This window comes from Glycine max, chromosome 13 (genome assembly GCF_000004515.6).
Source record: "Glycine max cultivar Williams 82 chromosome 13, Glycine_max_v4.0, whole genome shotgun sequence".
NCBI lineage: Eukaryota > Viridiplantae > Streptophyta > Magnoliopsida > Fabales > Fabaceae > Glycine > Glycine max.
In genome coordinates this window covers 1,837,842-1,859,297 of record NC_038249.2, presented here as the reverse complement: position 1 = coordinate 1,859,297, position 21,456 = coordinate 1,837,842, and the positions used below count along the sequence as shown (strand labels likewise).

General features: G+C 35.0%; 1 protein-coding gene across 1 annotated transcript; it reads left to right on the top strand.

The window, feature by feature from the left end:
- The first annotated feature begins 4,015 nt into the window (after positions 1 to 4,015).
- Positions 4,016 to 7,033, top strand: LOC102665008 (transcriptional adapter ADA2a). Its single transcript, XM_026125096.2, has 6 exons — positions 4,016 to 4,670; positions 5,013 to 5,085; positions 5,460 to 5,520; positions 5,597 to 5,655; positions 5,747 to 5,821; positions 6,753 to 7,033. The coding sequence occupies exons 1-6, from the start codon at positions 4,656 to 4,658 to the stop codon at positions 7,031 to 7,033; spliced, it is 564 nt and encodes a 187-aa protein (XP_025980881.2). The 5' UTR covers positions 4,016 to 4,655.
- The last annotated feature ends 14,423 nt before the right edge of the window (positions 7,034 to 21,456 follow it).

Below are 21,456 nucleotides of genomic sequence, written 5' to 3'. Positions count from 1 at the left end.
ATCGTCGGATTCAGAAACAGGAAGTAAAGGAAGTGTTGAAAAGAATGAGTAATGGTAAGGCGGTGGGGCCAGACAACATACCTATTGAAGTGTGGAAAACTCTTGGAGATAGAGGTCTTGAGTGGCTCACCGAACTCTTTAACGAAATTATGAGGTCAAAACGCATGCCGGAGGAATGGAGGAGAAGCACGTTAGTGCCAATCTATAAGAACAAGGGGGATATACAAAATTGTGCAAATTATAGGGGAATCAAGCTCATGAGTCATACCATGAAATTATGGGAAAGAGTGATCGAACGGAGATTAAGAAAGGAGACTCAAGTTACTGAGAATCAATTTGGTTTCATGCCGGGAAGGTCGACCATGGAAGCGATTTATTTATTACGGCGGGTGATGGAGCAATATCGCATGGCCCAACAAGACTTGCACTTGATTTTTATTGACTTGGAGAAAGCGTATGATAGAGTGCCTAGAGAGATTTTGTGGAAAGCTCTAGAGAAGAAAGGGGTTAGGGTTGCATATATTCGAGCTATCCAAGATATGTATGATAGGGTATCGACTAGTGTTAGGACACAGGGTGGAGAGTCAGACGATTTTCCCATCACAATTGGTTTACATCAAGGGTCAACCCTTAGCCCCTACCTTTTTACCTTAATTCTGGATGTCCTCACGGAACAAATCCAAGAGATAGCGCCGAGATGCATGCTTTTTGCAGATGACATAGTCCTCCTTGGAGAGTCGAGGGAGGAGTTGAATGAGAGGTTGGAAACTTGGAGACGAGCTCTAGAAACACATGGCTTTCGCCTAAGCAGAAGCAAATCGGAGTATATGGAATGTAAGTTCAACAAAAGAAGGAGGGTTTCTAACTCAGAGGTGAAAATAGGAGACCATATTATCCCTCAAGTCACACGGTTTAAATATCTTGGGTCTGTAATACAGGATGATGGGGAAATTGAAGGGGATGTGAATCATCGCATTCAAGCAGGATGGATGAAATGGAGAAAAGCATCGGGGGTGTTATGTGATGCAAAGGTACCGATCAAGCTAAAGGGAAAGTTTTATCGGACTGCGGTAAGACCGGCGATTTTGTACGGAACAGAATGTTGGGCGGTCAAGAGCCAACATGAGAATAAAGTAGGTGTAGCGGAGATGAGGATGTTGCGGTGGATGTGTGGTAAGACTCGACAGGATAAAATTAGAAACGAAGCTATTAGAGAGAGGGTTGGAGTAGCGCCTATTGTAGAGAAGATGGTGGAAAATAGACTTAGGTGGTTTGGGCATGTAGAGAGAAGACCGATAGACTCTGTAGTGAGGAGAGTAGACCAGATGGAGAGAAGACAAACAATTCGAGGCAGAGGAATACCCAAAAAGACTATAAGAGAGGTTATCAAAAAGGATCTCGAACTAAATGATTTGGATAGAAGTATGGTACTTGATAGAACATTATGGCGGAAGTTGATCCATGTAGCCGACCCCACCTAGTGGGATAAGGCGTTGTTGTTGTTGTTGTAGACTGTTGTTTGTGGGCACGTCCTTAGATGCACTGAAATTCTTCTTGAATGCTTCCTACTAGCTGCTACATATTTTTGTTTAATTACTCTTATGATGTAATGTTGTTTCTTTCATTGCTTTCTGTTTTAGATCAAAGAGAAAAAGGGCTGATAAGAAGAGAAAGGAATAAGGAGAAGAGAGAAAAACACAAAGTTTAACGTAGTTCAGCACACAATGTATGTGCCTACGTCAACGGCTACACTAAGAGAACTTTTTATTACTTGCACATATAAAAGCTTACAAGGTGCCTCTATATATAACACTAATGAGACACAAGTTTTTACAAACCAAGCGATATGGGACAAAGGAACTAAGATCACAAACTCTAACAATTCTCCCACTTGGGGTCTAAGTTCCAAACTCTAGCAGCTCCTTGTAAGCAATGAGTTCATCGACTCTTTACCTAGTGTAGCACATTCATCTTCAATTATCCTTGAAGGCCAACTGAGGCAATGCAAAGCCTCAGTTTGTCAGTTGTAACAGCTTTAGTCAACATATTTGTTGAATTCTCTGATCCTAAGATCTTCAACAAAGATAAGTCTCCATCATTTATCAACTCCCTGATAAAATGGTATCTTAATTGAATATGCTTGCATCTGGAATGGAAGACTGGATTCTTAGCAAGACTTATAGCACTTTGACTGTCATTAAACATTGAAGCATTATCTTGTTCTTTCCCTAATTCATTGAGAAAATTCTTTAGCCAAATCATCTCCTTAGCTGCTTCTGAGATAGCTATGTACTCGGCTTCCGTGGTTGAGAGAGCAACTCTATTTTAAAGTTTAGACTTCTAACTCACAGCAGTACCTCCCAAAGTAAAAATGTAGCCTGTGGTGTTTTTTTTGGTATCAAAATCTCCTCCCAAGTCTACATCTGAAAATCCCTGTAAAGTGAGATTGTTTTTTCTGAAGCACAAACACATCTATGAAGTACCCTTCAGATATCTGAGTATCCACTTTACGCCTTCCCAATGCTCCTTTGCTGGATTTGATAGGAACCTACTGACAACTCTCACTACATGTGCTATGTCAGGTCTAGTACACACCATATCATTCATCAAACTCCCGACTGCTGATGCATATGGTACTCTTGACATGTAACATTTTTCTTCATCTGTCTGCAAAGATTGCTTCTTTGAAAACCTCGAATGAGATCCCAAAGGGGTATTCCTGGTCTTAGAATCTTCAAGGTAAAACCTGTCAAGATCCTTCATTTCAAAACCTGTTAATTTCTGTCATACTAGATCCTGCAATTAACATGTCATCAACATACACGACAAGGATAACATAACTATTAGTATATTTCTTAACATAGCAGCAATGGTCCATGTCATATTTGTTGAATCCTGAGTTGCTCATAAACTCATTAAACTTCTTGTACCACTGTCTCGGTGCTTGTTTCAAGCCATATAAACTTTTATGAAGCTTGCACACAAGATTCTCCTTGCCTGACACTTCAAAACCTTCTGGTTGGGTCATATAGATGTCTTCCTCTAAATCCCCATGCAAGAATGCAGTTTTAACATCTAACTGCTCCAAGTGAAGATTCTCTACAGCTACAATACTCATAATAACTCTAATGATAGTCATCTTTACAACTGGATAGAAGATCTCTGTGAAATCAATTCCTTGTTTCTACTGAAACCCTTTCACCACAAGTCTCGCCTTATATCTTCTTCTATCGTCAATTTCTTCCTTTAGCCTATAGACCCACCTATTCTGTAATGTTTTCTTTCCTTCTGACAATTTAGTTAGAGACCACATTTTATTCTTCTAAAGGGATGTCATCTCATCTTTCATTGCTAGCTCCCACTCAATAGAGTCATTCCCCTACGTAGTCTCAGTGAAACATTATGGCTCACCAGCATCAGTTAACAACAAATAATGCAATGAAGGGGAATACCTATCTAATGATACTGAAATTCTGCTAGATTTTCTTGGAGGAGTTGATGGTTCTGGTTCTGACTCAACCTCTACGCCTGTACTCTGGTTTCCGTTGGCTACATCACTTTCTGAAATTTCTTCAAGTGTTGCTTTCTCAGAAATTTCTGACAGTTTACCTGCACATGTAGATTCTGCAGAAAATTTGTCCTTATAAAATAAGACGTGGTTCTTTCCTTCTTGTGCTTATTTTTTTTCCTCTAAGAATGAAGAACAAGCAAGCATTAAAATGCTAGAGAATGTACTAAGAAAGTTGGTTGTTATCAATTCCTTAATGGCAATACTTTGTTGCTTGATAAACTAGGTTGTTAATAATTTGTTGAATAATTACTTAATTAGTGCTTGCTTTAATTATCTGTAACTTTTGTGCTTTATTGCATAATGATTATAAAAATTTCTTTCCTTCGAAATATTTTCCTAAATGGGTCAGAATCGGCTGTTGCTGACTTCTTGATGTTTTTCTTAACTTTGTTCTTAGAATGCATATGATCTTTCTTTCCTTTTTCTTCGATGCCCTTCCTAGAAGATAAAAGCTGAATGAGTTCTCAACTTTCTTGATATGCATGCTATCATCATATGTGTAACATTTTGAGATAAAAGTAACAAAATTTTGTTTTGAATGAAGTTTTGTTAGATCTCAAGATAGACCAGTTATCTGGAGGGTCTATTCTAGAAGGAAGAATGCCCCTACACGGGAGATAGGATCGAATTAGTTATTAGTTTAATCTTTAGGGCCATCTATCTTTAATATTGTATCTTTATCTTTATTATTCTATCATCTAATCTTTATTATTCTATCTTTATCTTTATTGTTCTATCTTTATCAATTAGTTGGATTAGGATATTATAAATAAGAGTATTCTCATTAGAGGAAGGGGTAGAGAAGAATTAGAAATTGTAAAGGGTTTTCCCTTGGAAGAAGGTTTCCTTCTTGAATAAATTCAGTTTGCTCCCAGTATTTTCCGTATATTCTTCTATTTTCTGTTCCTCTTGTTTCCTCTGCTGTTAGGGATATTCAATACCCTAACAAGTTTCCAGCATATGTGCATCCATGTCCATTATTAATATATTAATATGTTAATTTAAGTTTTAAAGTAATTTTTTTCTTGTACAGGATAATCTGTCTTTTCCACTTATATGTCCAGATTGGAATGCGGATGAAGAGATGTTACTTCTAGAGGTATGAGATTTGAGTACATGGAACACGTCTATTCTGTGTTTTTCTTTTGCATTATATGTTATACTATGTATACTTTTCTTCCTTATTACTTGTTAACAAAATTCGTGTTTCTAAATGAATTTTTATTATATGGAATTGAAATGTATGGATTTGAGAATTGGAATGAAGTTGCAGAATATGTTGGAACAAAAAGCAAATCTCAATGTATTGACCACTATAATGCTGTATATATGAATTCGCCATGTTTTCCTCTCCCTGTAAGACTGTTTGAGAACTGTCATTAATAGTACACATGCAACTATCATTTGAATGCACAGTGTAATTGTTCATGTGCACACCCAGGATTTGTCTCATGTTATGGGAAAGAGCAAAGAGGAACTCTTTGCAATGATGACGGGGCATGAAGCCAAGAAAGGTTCGTTTCTCAATGTCAACCAAAATCATAACTTTTGTAGATTTTGCATGTGAGACTTGATTAGTTTGTTCCATTCCATGAATTTTCATGCATAGTATGTAACCAACTCGTTGAATTGATAAGATTCAGGAAGTATTAGAGATAATTAGAATTACAAAGTACAATCAGTTACGTGATTTTAGTTGGAAAGGGAGGTGGGACTTAGCTTAAATAGTAGGAGGATGAGAAACCTTTTTGTAAAGGGGAAACCTTCAGAAGACAATTCTCATTTCCTTTGTTGTAATGCCAACTTCATTGCCCATCACACGTGTTTGGTCATTTTTAAACCTAAAGTTCTTCTGCATTTTTAAACCCATTACATGTTATTCTTGCAGAATTTTCTCTAACTACAGAGCTTACTCTGAAAGAAGAACCTCCCTTTGCTGATGGAATAAAGTACGGTTACCCACTAACTGTGATTATTTGAATTGATCGTTTATGACTATGCTAATGCTTTGGCGGAACATCTCAGCTATGAAGAATCAAAGAAGGAAGAAATCAATAATCAAACCATGTCTAGGTTAACCTCAGGTACAATCATATAGCATGAGAAAAGTCTGCTTTTATCATTTTGTACCGAAATTGTTATTGGGTATAATTTATATGCATGATATGGGTTCAGCATGTGGCAAAGCTTACTCGAGTACAGTTAAGAAGGCTTCCAGCGTGATCCAAAATAATGGAGTTAAGGTGGAAGGTATGTTTTCTGAAGAATGATGTGAAAGATACTGGCTCTTCATTTTGTTTTTTGAGTTAGCATTTCTTTTGGTATGTTAATTGCTCTTGACAGAATGTAAACATTGGCTAGTTTAGAAATTTTAGAATGACTAAACCCCCCTAGTTTGGACTTCATGTTTAGAACATGAATTGTCTTAAAAGATTGTTATTGCATAATTTGTTTGTTGGGTGGTTATTTTTTAGATCAAAGTAATCAGGAGATTTTTTTTCTAGGATAAAATTAAACATTATTTGATGACTGAACATTTTCATTCCAGAACCAATTTGATGTCACTAATCTTTCGACAATTAGGAAAATATTTCGCATCCCTAATTGGGTGTTTGGCATAATTTCTCATCAATAGATTACACTCTCTTGGATGTTCGAGAGTCCTGTGGCTTATCTAACTCCTCTAATTAACCACTCTGTCTATCTATTATATAGTTTAGACTTAGAGGGGTTGGATGGAAAAGCTTGAGAGAATTGACACTCAGCCACACACACACAGCAACATTGAATAATGCAGTTTATATTGCTAGTATAGTGGGAACTAGTTCATGTGCGACACATGAAATGCCCGTGGTTATTCTAACAAAACATGTATCACTAGTTGGTGATGTTACTCAATTAACCATTTGAGGCAGGTATTATATTAACCAAATTGAGTCCGGATCCACTGACCCTTATTCTTTCTGACATAGGCCTTTTTAATGGAGCCAGCTAACAGTAATCCACGTACATCTTTACATGCATAATTCAGGTGCTCACGTCATATGATATTTAAATGCTTTCTAGTTTCAAAAAAATAGTTTGTGTTGTCAGCTGCTTGCTCAGATAGGAAGTTATACAATATAAATTTAATGTGTTAACATGTTGAAAATTGCATTTTATTTAGTAGAGTCTCATGCAGATCGGAACATTGGACAGAAGAAACTTAAATTATCAGGGGAAGATAGGCCTTCTATGACAGATTTGAGTGGATACAGTTTTAAGCAAGAGGAATTTGATGTTGAATACGACAATGATGCAGAGCAAGTGTTGGCTGTTATGGAATTTAAGGACACTGATACTGAAGCTGAATATGAAATGAAACTGCAGGTGCTCCATATCTACTCAAAAAGGTATGAGCACCTTATTTTTTTGTTAAAGAAAGAAAGCTTCTCATTCTTCCGGAAGAAATTAACCATTTAGAAATGCTCTTGGAAGAAATTATAGTTGTAAATTTTGTGTAATTATTAAATTAGTCATATATTGTACCTTTGTCTTCTATCATAATAAATTCTTTGCTTATAAAAAGATCATTAAATTATTCTGTGACACCCTTTACCCCTCACATATATACTAATAAAGGAATAAAAATTCAAATATTAATTAAAAGTATTTTTAAAATATTTTTAAATACAAGCCTTTCAAAGTGGTAAAAGACTCACATTTCCTTCCTTCTACATCATATTCAAACTTGTCCAAATAAATAATAAAGTCATCTCGGCTCAAACAAGGTTGTCTAAGCTTCATACAATTAATATAGAACTTATACCTTAATGTCACATCCTATCAGAGCGTTGTGTTCTTGTTCTCTAGCATGAGATTCTTCATAGTCATCCACTTATTCATCTGCTTCCCCGAGCACAAAGTTCAAGATCATCACAGGATCCAAACACAAACAACACACAGGGAGTGAGTTATCAAATTTCTAACTAATGGAGAGAAACAAGATAACATATAGGTATAAATATCATATAAACAAAATACAACTTATTTAAGCATCACTCACGTTATTTCACCACTTTGTCGCATAACATTACCTCACAACACCACACATTTCATTTATTTTCACAACATTCACGTACTCAAGGATCAAAATACAATATCATCAAGTCAATCAATATCGATCAATACACAAGCGTTATGCAACATATACATTAAGACTGAATCCTACATGCAATGTGGTATCATGTCAGTGAAAAATCACGTCGGGTGCCTAGGAGTACATGACAAGATAAACCACACACTAGTAAGTCAGGTCACTCTCACTAGGTAAGATCATAGGGACACCAGTCAGGGTCACAGTGTTTTACGAGAATGCTCCACCATATGGGATCAACATAGGCTTAAAAGAGCACTCAAACCGGGTGATCCCCAAGGCTTACACTCCGAAGAGTCCATCAAGGCCTCTCCCAAGGCCAACCCAGAAAATATTTTAGCACACAGACTCTATCTATGAATAGTACAAAACACACGACTCCTCAATTATTCTCAAATATTTTTAACTCGTCGCCCTTTACAGGTCTTAGCATTAACTCGTCGCCCTTAAAGGGTCTTAGCATTAACTCGTCGCCCTAAAAGGGACTTAGCATTAACTCGTCACCCTTGAAGGGACTTCGTATTAACTCGTCGCCCTTAAAGGGTCTTATAGTCGTGTGATTGTACAATCTACAGTTTACAACTCAATGCACATAACATCTCAATCACATGCATACTCAATTTATCACACACAGTCGATTTCAATCACAATATTATAATCTCAAAATAACATATTATCATACCTCATGAATCATATTCACTTTACTTATGAACTATGCAATACTCACAACTACTCAATTATTTTCAAAATCATTTTAACTCATCGCGCTTGTGATTAAACTCGTCGGGTTCCCACAATGGATCTCATCACAATACTCGTCGCGCAAAACTTGTCACCCTTAAAGGGTCTTACAGTTGTGTAATTGTACAATTCATAGCTCACAACACAATACACATCTCAATATACATGTATTCCATCATTCATCACATGTTCAATTCACCACATATACTCACAATTTGAATCATCATTTCATATCCTCAATATAATAGTTTATACAAAAGACTATCACAACCTGGGGACTAAAACCCCTCAAATAATATTACACAATTATATCAAAATCATAGGTCAAAATATACAAATATCAAGAGCACAATTTATCAAGCAATTCTCATCAGAACATCAATATTTTATTTATAATCATAAAGGAAAAATTGCAATTTAATAAGCTTCCCAAAACAAAACCTCAATTTAATCCTCTAAGGATCCCTACACATATTCTCACTAACCCCAATTGTGAATAATTCATCCCTTACCTCTAAGCGGACTCACGTGTCTTCTGACAGCGATAGCGACATCTCTAGCGGTTTCCTGAGATTCCTCCAGTTTTTCCTCCGACTGCTCCGATAGAGTTCCCAAACGTTAGAGAGACGGAGAAGACATTGAAGACTCCATATGTACTGTCTTCGTGCGATTCTTTTTTCTCTCTCCATGAATATTATCTCAGAAATCCCAATGGTGAAAGTGTGCGGAATTGAATCGCGAACCACGTATCAAAATTTCATGAAAATTCAATGGTTAACGAAACCGGAATTGTAGTTTTACTAAGACCGTTTTGGGTTTCTGCGGGAAAAGAGAAAGCTACGGTGTGAAGGGTATTTCTCTTAGCTCTGACATGTTTTTGCAATTCCCAACGGTGAGAATGCTCGAAATTCGGTTGCGAACGTGGTGCTCAAATTTCATGAGGATCCAGCGGTAAATGAGTCCGAGATCTTTGTTTTTCTAAGACAGATTTGGTGGGCTGCGGGAAAAAGAAAGGGTTTTGAGAGGAGAAGGGGAAAAACGAAGATGAGGGAAAGAAGAGACACCGTCAGTGTGAAAACTGACCTAACGCTATTTATAGTTAGGCTTACTTTATTTATTTATTTATTATTTTACAAAAACAAACTCTATTTTATTCTCTATCAAACAAATAAATGAAATACCTTTTTTATTTTATCTTAAATCATTATTTTAATTAATAAATATATTTCCTTATTTATTTATTTATAAAATCTCATCATTTTTCTAAAACTCTATTTATTTATAAATAATAATTATTTTTTTAAAATTAGCTTACGAAAAATAGGATGTTACATATTCCACTTATGTAAATTCCAAGATGAAGAATCCAAAATAGTTTCTTATCTTTACCTCAAGATTACCTGATTATGAGTTGAATATTGCATCTTCATTGTTTTTATTTAATCTATTCCTTACTTAGGTGTTTGTTTTGTGGTATATGCATTGTTGTGAAACAAGGATTGGTCATTGACTCGATTGAGGCATTGGTTTAATAGGTCAGTGATTGAACCGGTGGGTCACTATTTGACCCGGTATATATTAAAAAGTTAATATATATATATATATATATATATATATATATATATATATATATATATATATATATATATATAGCTAACTGGACTCCCACATTGGAAGTATCCTACTTTCACGTAATTCACAGGATTCAACTAGCAATCGATATTTCACACTCCAAATTTAAAATTATATTGTCATGAAAAAGTACCTAATATCAAGTAACAGATAAAATTCTTAACAATACAAGTCCATACTCCAAGTTTAAAAATATTGTCATGATAAAGTACCTAAAATCCAAAACTAGTTAAAGTAACTCATTTTAACTACTAATTTTGTTTGAAACATAACAGTTTACAGTTGTTTACATTCGGGTAATAGCTCTCTGCATTTAGATTGTATGAAACACATTATATGTTCAAAACTTAAGTTGTATGAAACATAAATAAATTATACAAATTTAACAGCTAAACTAATAAGGGATGATATATGTTGAGCACAAACCATCTGCACCAACGTAACAAAAATCATAGATATGTGAGAAGTAGCTCTTATTGTTATTCTCCTCTTTAATCTTTATAGACAAATTAATAACTAAAGATAACAAAGGTTAATTAGCTGTAAACAACTAAAAAATTCTATGGTCAACAACTTTCGAGAATCTATTGTTAAGTTTTACACAGAAGTTGCATAGATAGGAATACATAAGTGACACTGATGCGTGTCACAAAAAAACAAAACATAAACATCCACAATCAGTATAGTAGTTAGTGAAACACGAAACAGAAAAATGTTGACTTGATGAGTGATTCATTGATTCATAGTAGTCATTACTTATTAGACAATGGAACATCTCCACTGTTATTGAGTTTCAGATTTTAGACCATTGAGGTGATAGGAACATTCTTATTGGATGAGGAAGATTGTATTATTTACCGAAAGCAAATTAATGAAGCTACGCGAATTCAAATGTATTATTAATCTCCAGCGAGTTCATACTTCGAATGAAGGAGCGACGCAACAGCTCTACCTCCGCAACGGTGTGCCTATGTTAGACTTTCAACCAAAAGCCCCGCCTCCGCGTCACCGGCCGTGCGACAGCGAGACTCGAAAAGGCACAACAGCGATGAATGGACAAAGACTAGGGCATGCTGCTCTTGTGAGAACGCACAACAGTAATAAAGGAAACCAAGAACGAACAGGCACAAATGAATCGTTTTGCATTTTTTGGGCCCCTTAAGGTCAATTTTGAATTTTTTTTTTTAAAAAACATAGCATGCCTAACTCGGTCTGAGTCACAAAACCCGTCCATTTTAGATTGAGTGAAGAGAAAAAGAGAGAAAAAATGTAAAAAAAAAAGGGAACTCATTATTAAATCTGAAAGTTAGTTACAAGGGAGTATTTATAGATTTATAACCCTTCATGTAGATGCAATTGCCTTTGGTGTTTTGATGATGATCATAATGATATGATGCAATTGATGCAAATGGGCTTTTCAAGATTAAATTCAAGACAATACTTCAAGATTACAAGTCACAACATCAAGATGATCACTAGTATATTAGGAAGGGAATTCCTAATTGAATTAGCAAAGGTTTGGCCATGTAATTTAAATTAAAAAGTGTTTTTCAAAGAATTTATTCTCTGGTAATCGATTACCAGAGGATGTAATCGATTACCAGTGGCCAAATATGTTTTATAACAGCTACTAAAATTTGAATTCGAAATTTTAGACTGTGTAATCGATTATACAATTTTGGTAATCGATTACCAGCAGTTAATAAACGTTTTAATTCAAATTTTAAAAAGCTGTAATTGATTACACAATTCCTGTAATCGATTACCAGACAGGATTTTCAGAAAAATATTTCTAAGAGTCACAACTTTTCAAAGGCTTTATTCATGACTACCATTGGTCTATATATATGTGACTTATAACACGAATTTGCTCAGAGTTTTTCAGAACAACAAGTGTTTATCCTCTCAAAGAGCAAAAATCATTTTATCCTCTTAAGAATTCCTAGGCCAATTCAATTGCAATTCATTAAGGAATTATTTGAGTGCTCAATCTGTAAAATCTATCTCTTTCTAGAGAGATTCATTCTTCTTCTTCTCCTCATTCTCTAAGGGATTAAGAGACCGTGGGTCTCTTGTTGTAAAGGAATTCTAAACACAAAGGAAGGATTGTCCTTGTGTGTTTAGAACTTGTAAAAGGAATTTACAAGATAGTGGAACTCTCAAGCGGGTTGCTTGGGGACTGGACGTAGGCACAAGGGTGTGGCCGAACCAGTATAAATCTGAGCTTGCACTTTCTCTTCCCTTAATCTCCTTTGTTTATTATTGCTTTATATTCAAATTGTTTTATTTGAATCAATATTTAAGAAGTTCATTATTAAGGGAATTTATAACTTGAATAAAAAGTGAAATAGATTTTTAATTGGGGAAGTAGTTTGGAATATCTTAATTCAACCCCCCCCCCCTTCTTAATATATCTGAGGCCACTTGTCTAACAAGTGGTATCAGAGCTTCATTCTTGTATAAAGTTTAGAAGCTTCAAGAAAAAGATGGCCTCAGCAAATTTCTTATTTCCAGAAGGGAATTCTATCAATAGACCTCCAATCTTTAATGGAGAGGGTTACCATTATTGGAAAACCCGAATACAAATTTTTATTGAGGCAATAGATCTAAATATTTGGGAAGTCATAGAAATAGGGCCTTATATACCCACCACAGTGGAAAGAGTTTCAGTAGATGGTAGTTCATCAAGTGAAAGCATAACTATAGAAAAACCTAGAGATAGATGGTCTGAAGAGGATAGAAAACGAGTACAATACAACTTAAAAGCCAAAAACATAATAACATCTGCCCTGGGAATGGATGAATATTTCAGGGTTTCAAATTGTAAGAGTGCTAAGGAAATGTGGGACACTCTTCGATTAACACATGAAGGAACTACAGATGTTAAAAGATCTAGGATAAATGCACTAACTCATGAGTATGAATTATTTAGAATGAATGCAAATGAAAATATTCAAAGCATGCAAAAGAGATTTACACATATAGTAAATCATCTAGCAGCCTTAGGCAAAGAATTTCAAAATGAGGATCTCATAAACAAGGTGTTAAGATATTTAAGTAGAGAATGGCAACCCAAAGTAACGGCCATTACTGAGTCAAGAGATTTGTCTAATTTGTCCCTTGCCACTTTATTTGGAAAGTTGCAGGAACACGAGATGGAACTATTGAGATTACATCAACATGAAGAAAATGACAAGAAAAAGAAAGGAATTGCTCTTAAAGCATCATCTTTAATTCAAGAAGAAAGTGATCAGGATAATGATCCAGATGATGATGATGATATAAGTCTTTTTGTAAGAAGATTCAACAAGTTTCTTAAAGTAAGAGGAAATCAGAGGCGACCCAATTTTAAATCAAAGAGAAGGACAGAAAATTCATCCTATACTCTAAAATGCTTTGAATGCAATCAACCTGGACATCTGAGGGTTGATTGTCCCATCTTCAAGAAAAAGATGGAAAAATCTGAAAAGAAAAATCATAGTGAAAAGAAACTGAAGAAAGCATACATCACATGGGATGAAAATGATATGGAATCTTCTGAAGATTCAGAAAATGAAGAGATAAATCTCTGCCTTATGGCTAAAAGTTACGAAAGTGATGAAGAGGTAACATCTTCAAATAACTTATCTATTTCTTTTGATGAATTGCAAGATGCATTTGCTGATCTGTATAAAGAGTCAATTAAACTTGCAAAATTAGTTTCATCTTCAAAGAAAACAATTTCAAATTTAGAAAGAAATTTCGAAATTAAACAAAGAATTAGATCTTCTTAGAAATGAAGTCTCAATTTCTAAAACAAATGAAAAAGTTAATATCTCCACTATTTCTGACAAGAAAATATCAGATTCTTGTAGTTGTTGTGATAAATATGTAAAAGAAATTAAAGAGTTGAAAAATTCACTTGCAAAATTTTCATATAGTAAAAATAATTTAGATGTTATATTAAGTAAACAAAGATATGTGTCTAATAAAAATGGACTAGGATATAAATCTGAAAAACAACAAAAGTTTCATAAAAACTTTTCCACTTCCACACAAAAATGTAATTCTAATTCTATCACTTGTTTTTACTGTGGAAGAAGAGGACATGGCATATCAACTTGCTACTTCAAGAAAAATTACAGTAACATTAAAATGATATGGGTTCCAAAAGGATCCTCAGTTTATACTAACATGCAAGGACCCAATAAAGTTTGGGTACCTAAGTCAAAAACTTGATTATGTAGGTATCTTTGAGAAAGAAGTGGTACATAGATAGCGGATGCTCAAAACATATGACTGGAGATGCATCAAATTTTACACACATCTCTCCAAAGAAAAACGGGCATGTAACATATGGTGACAACAACAAAGGTAGAATCCTTGGAGTGGGTAAAATAGGTACAAATTCTTCAAACTCCATTGAAAATGTTCTACTTGTTGAAGGCCTTAAGCACAACCTGCTTAGTGTTAGTCAATTATGCGACAAAGGCTATCTAGTATCATTTGATTCTCAGAAATGTCTTATAGAACATAAGCATGACATTAATATAAAGCATGTAGGACATAGAGTCAATAATGTTTACATGATAGACTTAAGCATAAAACTAGAAAACAATCATTGCTTTCTTAGCAAACATGATGATCCATGGTTATGGCATAAAAGAATTGCTCACATAAACATGGATCACTTAAATAAATTAATTTCAAAAGATTTAGTAATTGGTTTGCCTAAATTGAAATTTGAAAAAGATAAACTATGTGATGCATGTCAAAAGGGCAAACAAACAAGAGTCTCATTCAAACCTAAAAATGTTGTTTCAACCACTCAACCCTTACAATTATTGCATATGGATTTATTTGGTCCATCTAGAACCATGAGTTTTGGAGGAAATTACTATGCTCTAGTTATAGTTGATGATTTCTCTAGATATACTTGGACATTATTTATTACACATAAAAGTGATTCATTCCAAGCATTTAGAAAACTAGCTAAAGTTATACAAAACAAGAAAAATCTTAAGATTGCATCCATTAGAAGTGATCATGGGGGTGAATTTGAAAACAAAGATTTTGAATTATTCTGTGATGAACATGGTATTGAACACAATTTTTCTGCACCTAGAACCCCTCAACAAAATGGAGTTGTTGAGAGGAAAAATAGGTCATTGGAAGAAATTGCTAGAACTTTATTAAATGATACTTCTCTTCCAAAGTATTTTTGGGCTGAAGCGGTCAATACTGCATGTTACATCATGAATAGGGCCTTAATAAGACCTATTTTAAAGAAAACCCCATATGAGTTATTTAATGGTAGAAAACCTAATATTTCTCATCTACATGTTTTTGGTTGCAAATGCTTTGTGCTCAATAATGGAAAAGATAATCTAGGAAAATTTGATGCAAAATCTGATGAAGGTATTTTTCTTGGATATTCATTACAAAGCAAAGCATATAGGATATATAATAAAAGAACTATGAATATCGAGGAATCCATTCATGTTACCTTTGATGAATCTAATGCTATCTTGTCAAGAAAGAATATGCTAGATGATATTGCAGTTTCTTTAGAACATATGAATATTCATGAACAAGATTCCAAAGGAAATGATAAAGGAAACAATGAAGATCCTTCAGAAGAAGTCAAATCCAATTATGAACTTCCAAGAGAATGGAAAGCTTCAAGAGATCATCCCCTCGACAACATTATTGATGATATCTCAAAAGGGGTAACAACTAGACATTCTCTTAAAGATTTATGCAATAATATGGCTTTTGTATCTATGATTGAACCTAAAAATATAAAAGAAGCCATAGTAGATGATAACTGGAACATTGCCATGCAAGAAGAACTGAACCAATTTGAAAGAAACAATGTGTGGAAATTAGTAGAAAAACCTGAAAATTATCTTGTCATAGGAACAAAATGGGTTTTTAGAAATAAATTAGATGAACATGGTATAATTATTAGAAATAAAGCCAGGTTAGTAGCAAAAAGGTATAATCAAGAAGAAGGAATAGACTATGAAGAAACATATGCTCTTGTTGCAAGATTAGAAGCCATTAGAATGCTTTTGGCATATGCATCCATAATGGATTTTAAACTTTATCAAATGGATGTTAAGAGTGCCTTTCTAAATGGTTTAATTCAAGAAGAGGTATATGTTGAACAACCCCCTGGTTTTGAAATTCCTGATAAACCAAACCATGTTTATAAATTACAAAAGGCTCTTTATGGTTTGAAACAAGCCCCTAGGGCGTGGTATGAACGCTTAAGCAATTTTCTTCTAGAAAAAGAATTCTCTAGAGGTAAAGTGGATACCACATTGTTCATAAAGAGAAAGCATAATGATATTTTGTTGGTTCAAATATATGTTGATGATATAATTTTTGGATCCACTAATGATTCATTGTGCAAGGAGTTTTCCCTTGATATGCAAAGTGAATTTGAAATGTCAATGATGGGAGAACTAAAGTACTTTCTGGGATTACAAATCAAGCAAACTCAAGAAGGTATATTCATCAATCAATCCAAGTACTGCAAGGAATTGATCAAAAGATTTGGGATGGATAGTGCAAAACACATGTCTACACCGATGAGCACTAGTTGTTACTTAGATAAAGATGAATCTGGTCAGTCTATAGACATAAAACAATATCGAGGTATGATCGGATCTCTTCTTTATTTATCTGCTAGTAGACCTGATATTATGTTTAGTGTATGTATGTGTGCTAGGTTTCAATCCAACCCCAAACAATCACATTTAAGTGCAGTAAAGAGAATCATGAGATATCTATTAGGAACAATCAATTTAGGATTATGGTATCCTAAGAATTCAACATGTAACTTAATAGGATATTCTGATTCTGATTCTGATTTTGTCGGATCTAAAACTGATAGAAAAAGTACAAGTGGAACTTGTCAATTCATTGGATCGGCTCTTGTCTCATGGCATAGTAAGAAACAAAACAGTGTTGCTTTATCTACTGCTGAAGCGGAGTATATCTCTGCCGATAGTTGTTGTGCACAAATTTTATGGATGAAGCAACAATTATCTGACTATGGCATCATTCTTGATCGCATACCTATTAAGTGTGATAATACTAGTGCCATAAATCTATCCAAAAACCCAGTTCAACACTCTAGAACTAAACATATAGAGATTAGACACCACTTTCTTAGAGATCATGTCCTAAAGGGAGATTGTGTATTAGAGTTTGTTGATACTAAGAATCAACTTGCTGATATTTTCACAAAACCTCTCCCCAAGGAAGTGTTCTTCTCTATTAGAAGAGAATTAGGCCTCTTAGATGTAAAAGATTTAGAAAAATAGGGATTGATTGGTTGATTGATTGATTGATTTACTCTTATTTATTGTTTGTAGATTATTTTGTTTGATCTTGTTTAAATTCTTGTTATTATGATAGAATTTATGATTTCTTGTGTATATAATAATTGAATGATTGAATTAAGTGCATTAGTAGTGATAATTAATCATATTGGATGTGTTTTTAGCATAAACATAGATATTCTCTTAAGAAACTAGCCTAGGATAGGCTCTGGTAATCGATTACCATCCAGTGTAATCGATTACACATGAACAGGCAGCCTGTAATCGATTACAACATCCTGTAATCGATTACCAGTAGGCTTATTGGTCCTGCAATCGATTACCAATCCCTGTAATCGATTACAATACGTCATCTTCTATAAATACTCACGAAATCAGAGCTGTTGCGCAGCCAAAGCCTCCTCCATGTTTCCTCCATACCTAAAACTTCAAATCTTCGAATCTCACTCAATTCTTCACCAAATCACGTCCCGTAAAGCTCAATCTTCCTCTTTTTCACTCCTCTTTCACTTCCACCGATCAAAATCCACAAAAACTTCATCAAATGGCAGAGCCATCGAAGAAGAGAAAGGGATCATCATCCACCGCTGCTGCTGCTGCCCATCGCCGCCACGGCCCATCCGGAGCACCCACAGCACCTATTCATCCTTCTTTGTCATCTCCAAGATCATCAACATTGTTTTCATCCGATGATCAGCGTCTACGGTACCTTTCTCAGTTTTCTTCTAGAATAATCTTAGACCCTAAGTACCTAGACGTAGAATTCTTTAATGATGAAACGTTTGATTGCTATCAAGTGTTTCAAAATTCTGGTCTTGTTGATTTCATGTCATTAAAATTGTCATATTATCCTGAACTTGTAAAGGTCTTCTACTGCAATTTAAAAATTCAGGATGGCATTATTATTTCTGAGGTGCATGGTATTTCTATGGTCATTGATCAGTCACTGTTCTTTTCTTTGACTCATTTACCCAGTCAAGGTGCACCTTTTGAGGGCACCATTGTTGATGACTGGAAATTTGATTATTCGAGTCATGATGCTCGTCGCATGGTCTGCAATGATCAAGCTGAAATGACCGGTAGATTCCTGGCCGGGTCATTAACATTTGATAATCGCATCATGCACTATATAATTGTTAGGATTTTGCTTCCTCGGTCTTCAAATTTAGCACAAGCCTCTGAGGAGGATTTGATTCTTATGTGGGCTTTTCTTACCGGTCGTCAGATCGACTGGGCCCATTTGGTTCGGTACCGAATGCATAAGACATTACGGGCTAATGCACCTCTCCCTTATCCACATTTGATTACTCTGTTTTTGCGTCATTTTCAAATTCCGCTTGATGATGAACCCTTTGTTCAAGTCAAGCGTTCCTTTGCAATTGGTGCTAGTGCAGTGACCTCCTTTAGGTACCGTAAAGATCGGAATGGTCAATGGCTGAAAAAGGATGCACTTCCTCCTCAAGATGAACGTGCTCCTTCACCTCCTCCTCCACGCGAAGATTCCACACTCATGAATGAAGTCCTCTCCGTATTACGGGGTCTTCGTTCTTATGTTGGTGACCGCTTCGACTCGTTAGATACACGCTTTGCCGGTATGGACATTCGCCTCATATAGCTTGAAGAGGATGTCAGATACATTCGTCAGAGTTTCGATCTTCCACCACCACCTCCGTCTTCTTAGACTTTAGTTTCTGATTATATGTCTTTTATAAGCCGTGTATTTTGGCTGTTTAGTTTCTTAGAGTTTAAATTATTACGATAAGTACTTTATTTATTTATCTTGCAGTTATTTAGATTTCAGCCTTTTCTGCTTTGACATTATGTGGTTGTTGACGTTTTGAGTTATTTGGATTCTGGTTGATTATTTCTTGTTTGTGAATTTGGATGTTTATGCCTTATACTCCATTGTTATATCTTTCTACTCCATTGTTATATCTATGTTGATTCCCGAGTTCTTTGGTTTTTTGATGTTGCCAAAGGGGGACAAAAGGTTGTAGAAAAAGCTTAACAACCTTAGAAATCAAGTGATCATAAATTCCGAAATCTAGGGGGAGTAAACGCACATTTTATCTATATACAATTGTTTGTTGCTTGCTTGAATCTTGATTTCAGGTATTGTATTGTCATCATCAAAAAGGGGGAGATTGTAGATGCAATTGCCTTTGGTGTTTTGTGTAAATCATGAAGATTATGATGATGTCAAGAAGAATTAAGAATTTGCTTGAGAAAGGGGGAGAATGTAAATCATGCAAGCTTTGATGGTGTTGAGAAGAAATCACATGTTTGTCATCATCAAAAAGGGGGAGAATGTGAATGTATGTATACATGATTTTGATGATGTCAAAAGAAGAATTAAACAAGGCTCAGTTTGCTTCAAGATTAATACAAGATTGTTTCAACAAACAAAGCCTTGATTCAAGATTTCTTCAAGATCAAGCCTTGCCTCACAATGAAAGGTTTCAAGTCATTCAAGGCACATGTAATCGATTACCAATACATGTAATCGATTACCAATGGTTTGAAAGTGTGTAATCGATTACACATCATATGTAATCGATTACCAGAGACTCTGAACGTTGGGAATTCAAATTTTAAATGAAGGGTCACAACTGTTCAAGAAAAACAACTGTGTAATCGATTACACTAATTCTGCAATCGATTACCAGAGAGGATTTTCAAGGAATATCGCCAACAGTCACATCTTTTCATTAGATTTGTGAATGGCCATCAAAGGCCTATAAATAGGTGACTTGGACACGAATTTTAAGCAGAGACTTTTGCTTGGCAAAAATGTCTTATCCTCTCAAAAGACAATGAGAGAGATTCCAAAAGAACTTCATTGTTAAATGCTCTCTCAAAAGAAATCCTTGGCCAAACACTTGCAAAATCTATAAGGATTTTTACATGATCTTCATTGTAATATTCTTCTCTTGAAGAGAGAATTCTTCTTCCATTCTTCTTATTGAATGAGATTGGTTAAGAGACTGTGAGTCTCTTGTTGTAAAGGATTCCTGAACACAAGGGATGGGTTGTCCCTGTGTGGTTCAGACTTTGTAATGGATTTTACGAAGATAGTGGAAATCTCAAGTGGATTGCTTGAGTACTGGATGTAGGCACGGGAAGTGGCCGAACCAGTATAAAATTATGTTTGCATTCTCTCTTTCCTTATCTCATTTATGTTATTGCAATCAATTTTGCCTTGCATGTTTATAGAACATTATTGAATTGATTGTTGTTGCTTCTTCTGCATTCTAAGCCTATCCCTCTTAAGATTATTGAGGCCACAAGGTCTAACAAGTGGTATCAGAGCGGGATTCTTGTATAAAGTTTAAAAACTTCAAGAATAGATATGGCCTCAACCAAATTTCCATTTTCTGAGGAAAATTCTATCAATAGGCTCTTATGTTCAATGGTGAGGGTTATCATTATTGGAAAACCCGAATGCAGATCTTTATAGAAGCCATAGATCTAAAGATATGGGAAGCCATTGAATTTGATTCTACAATGGTTGAGAGAAATGCAACTACATAAAAAAAAACTAGAGAAGAAAGAAGATGATGATGAAAGAAGAAAGAAGAAGGTTCCTCTTTAGCCCCAAAATGCTGAGTGCGATCAACTTGGGCACATGAGATTCAATTGTCCTGTGTTTAAAAGAAGAATGGAAAAATCCGACAAGATGAATTTCAAAGAGAAGAAAGAAAAGAAAGAATATATCACTTGGGAAGATAATGTCATAAATTATTCAAGTGATTCAAAGAAGAAAATCATAAGTCTGGGTATCATGATGAAAGACTATGAAAATGGAGAAGATCAAAGTCGATACATTGATAGCAATTTCTCCAAACACATGGCATGCATCAAAGTTTATTCATATTTCTCCCCAAGATAAATGAATATGTGATTTATGGAGACAACAAGCGAAGGCCACATTTCTCCCCAAAAAAAGTGAATATGCGATTTATGGAGACAACAAACAAAGGCCACTTGATCAACAACCCCAACAAGTAATATCAAATGATACCAACAGGTCACTTGTCTTTGATTGA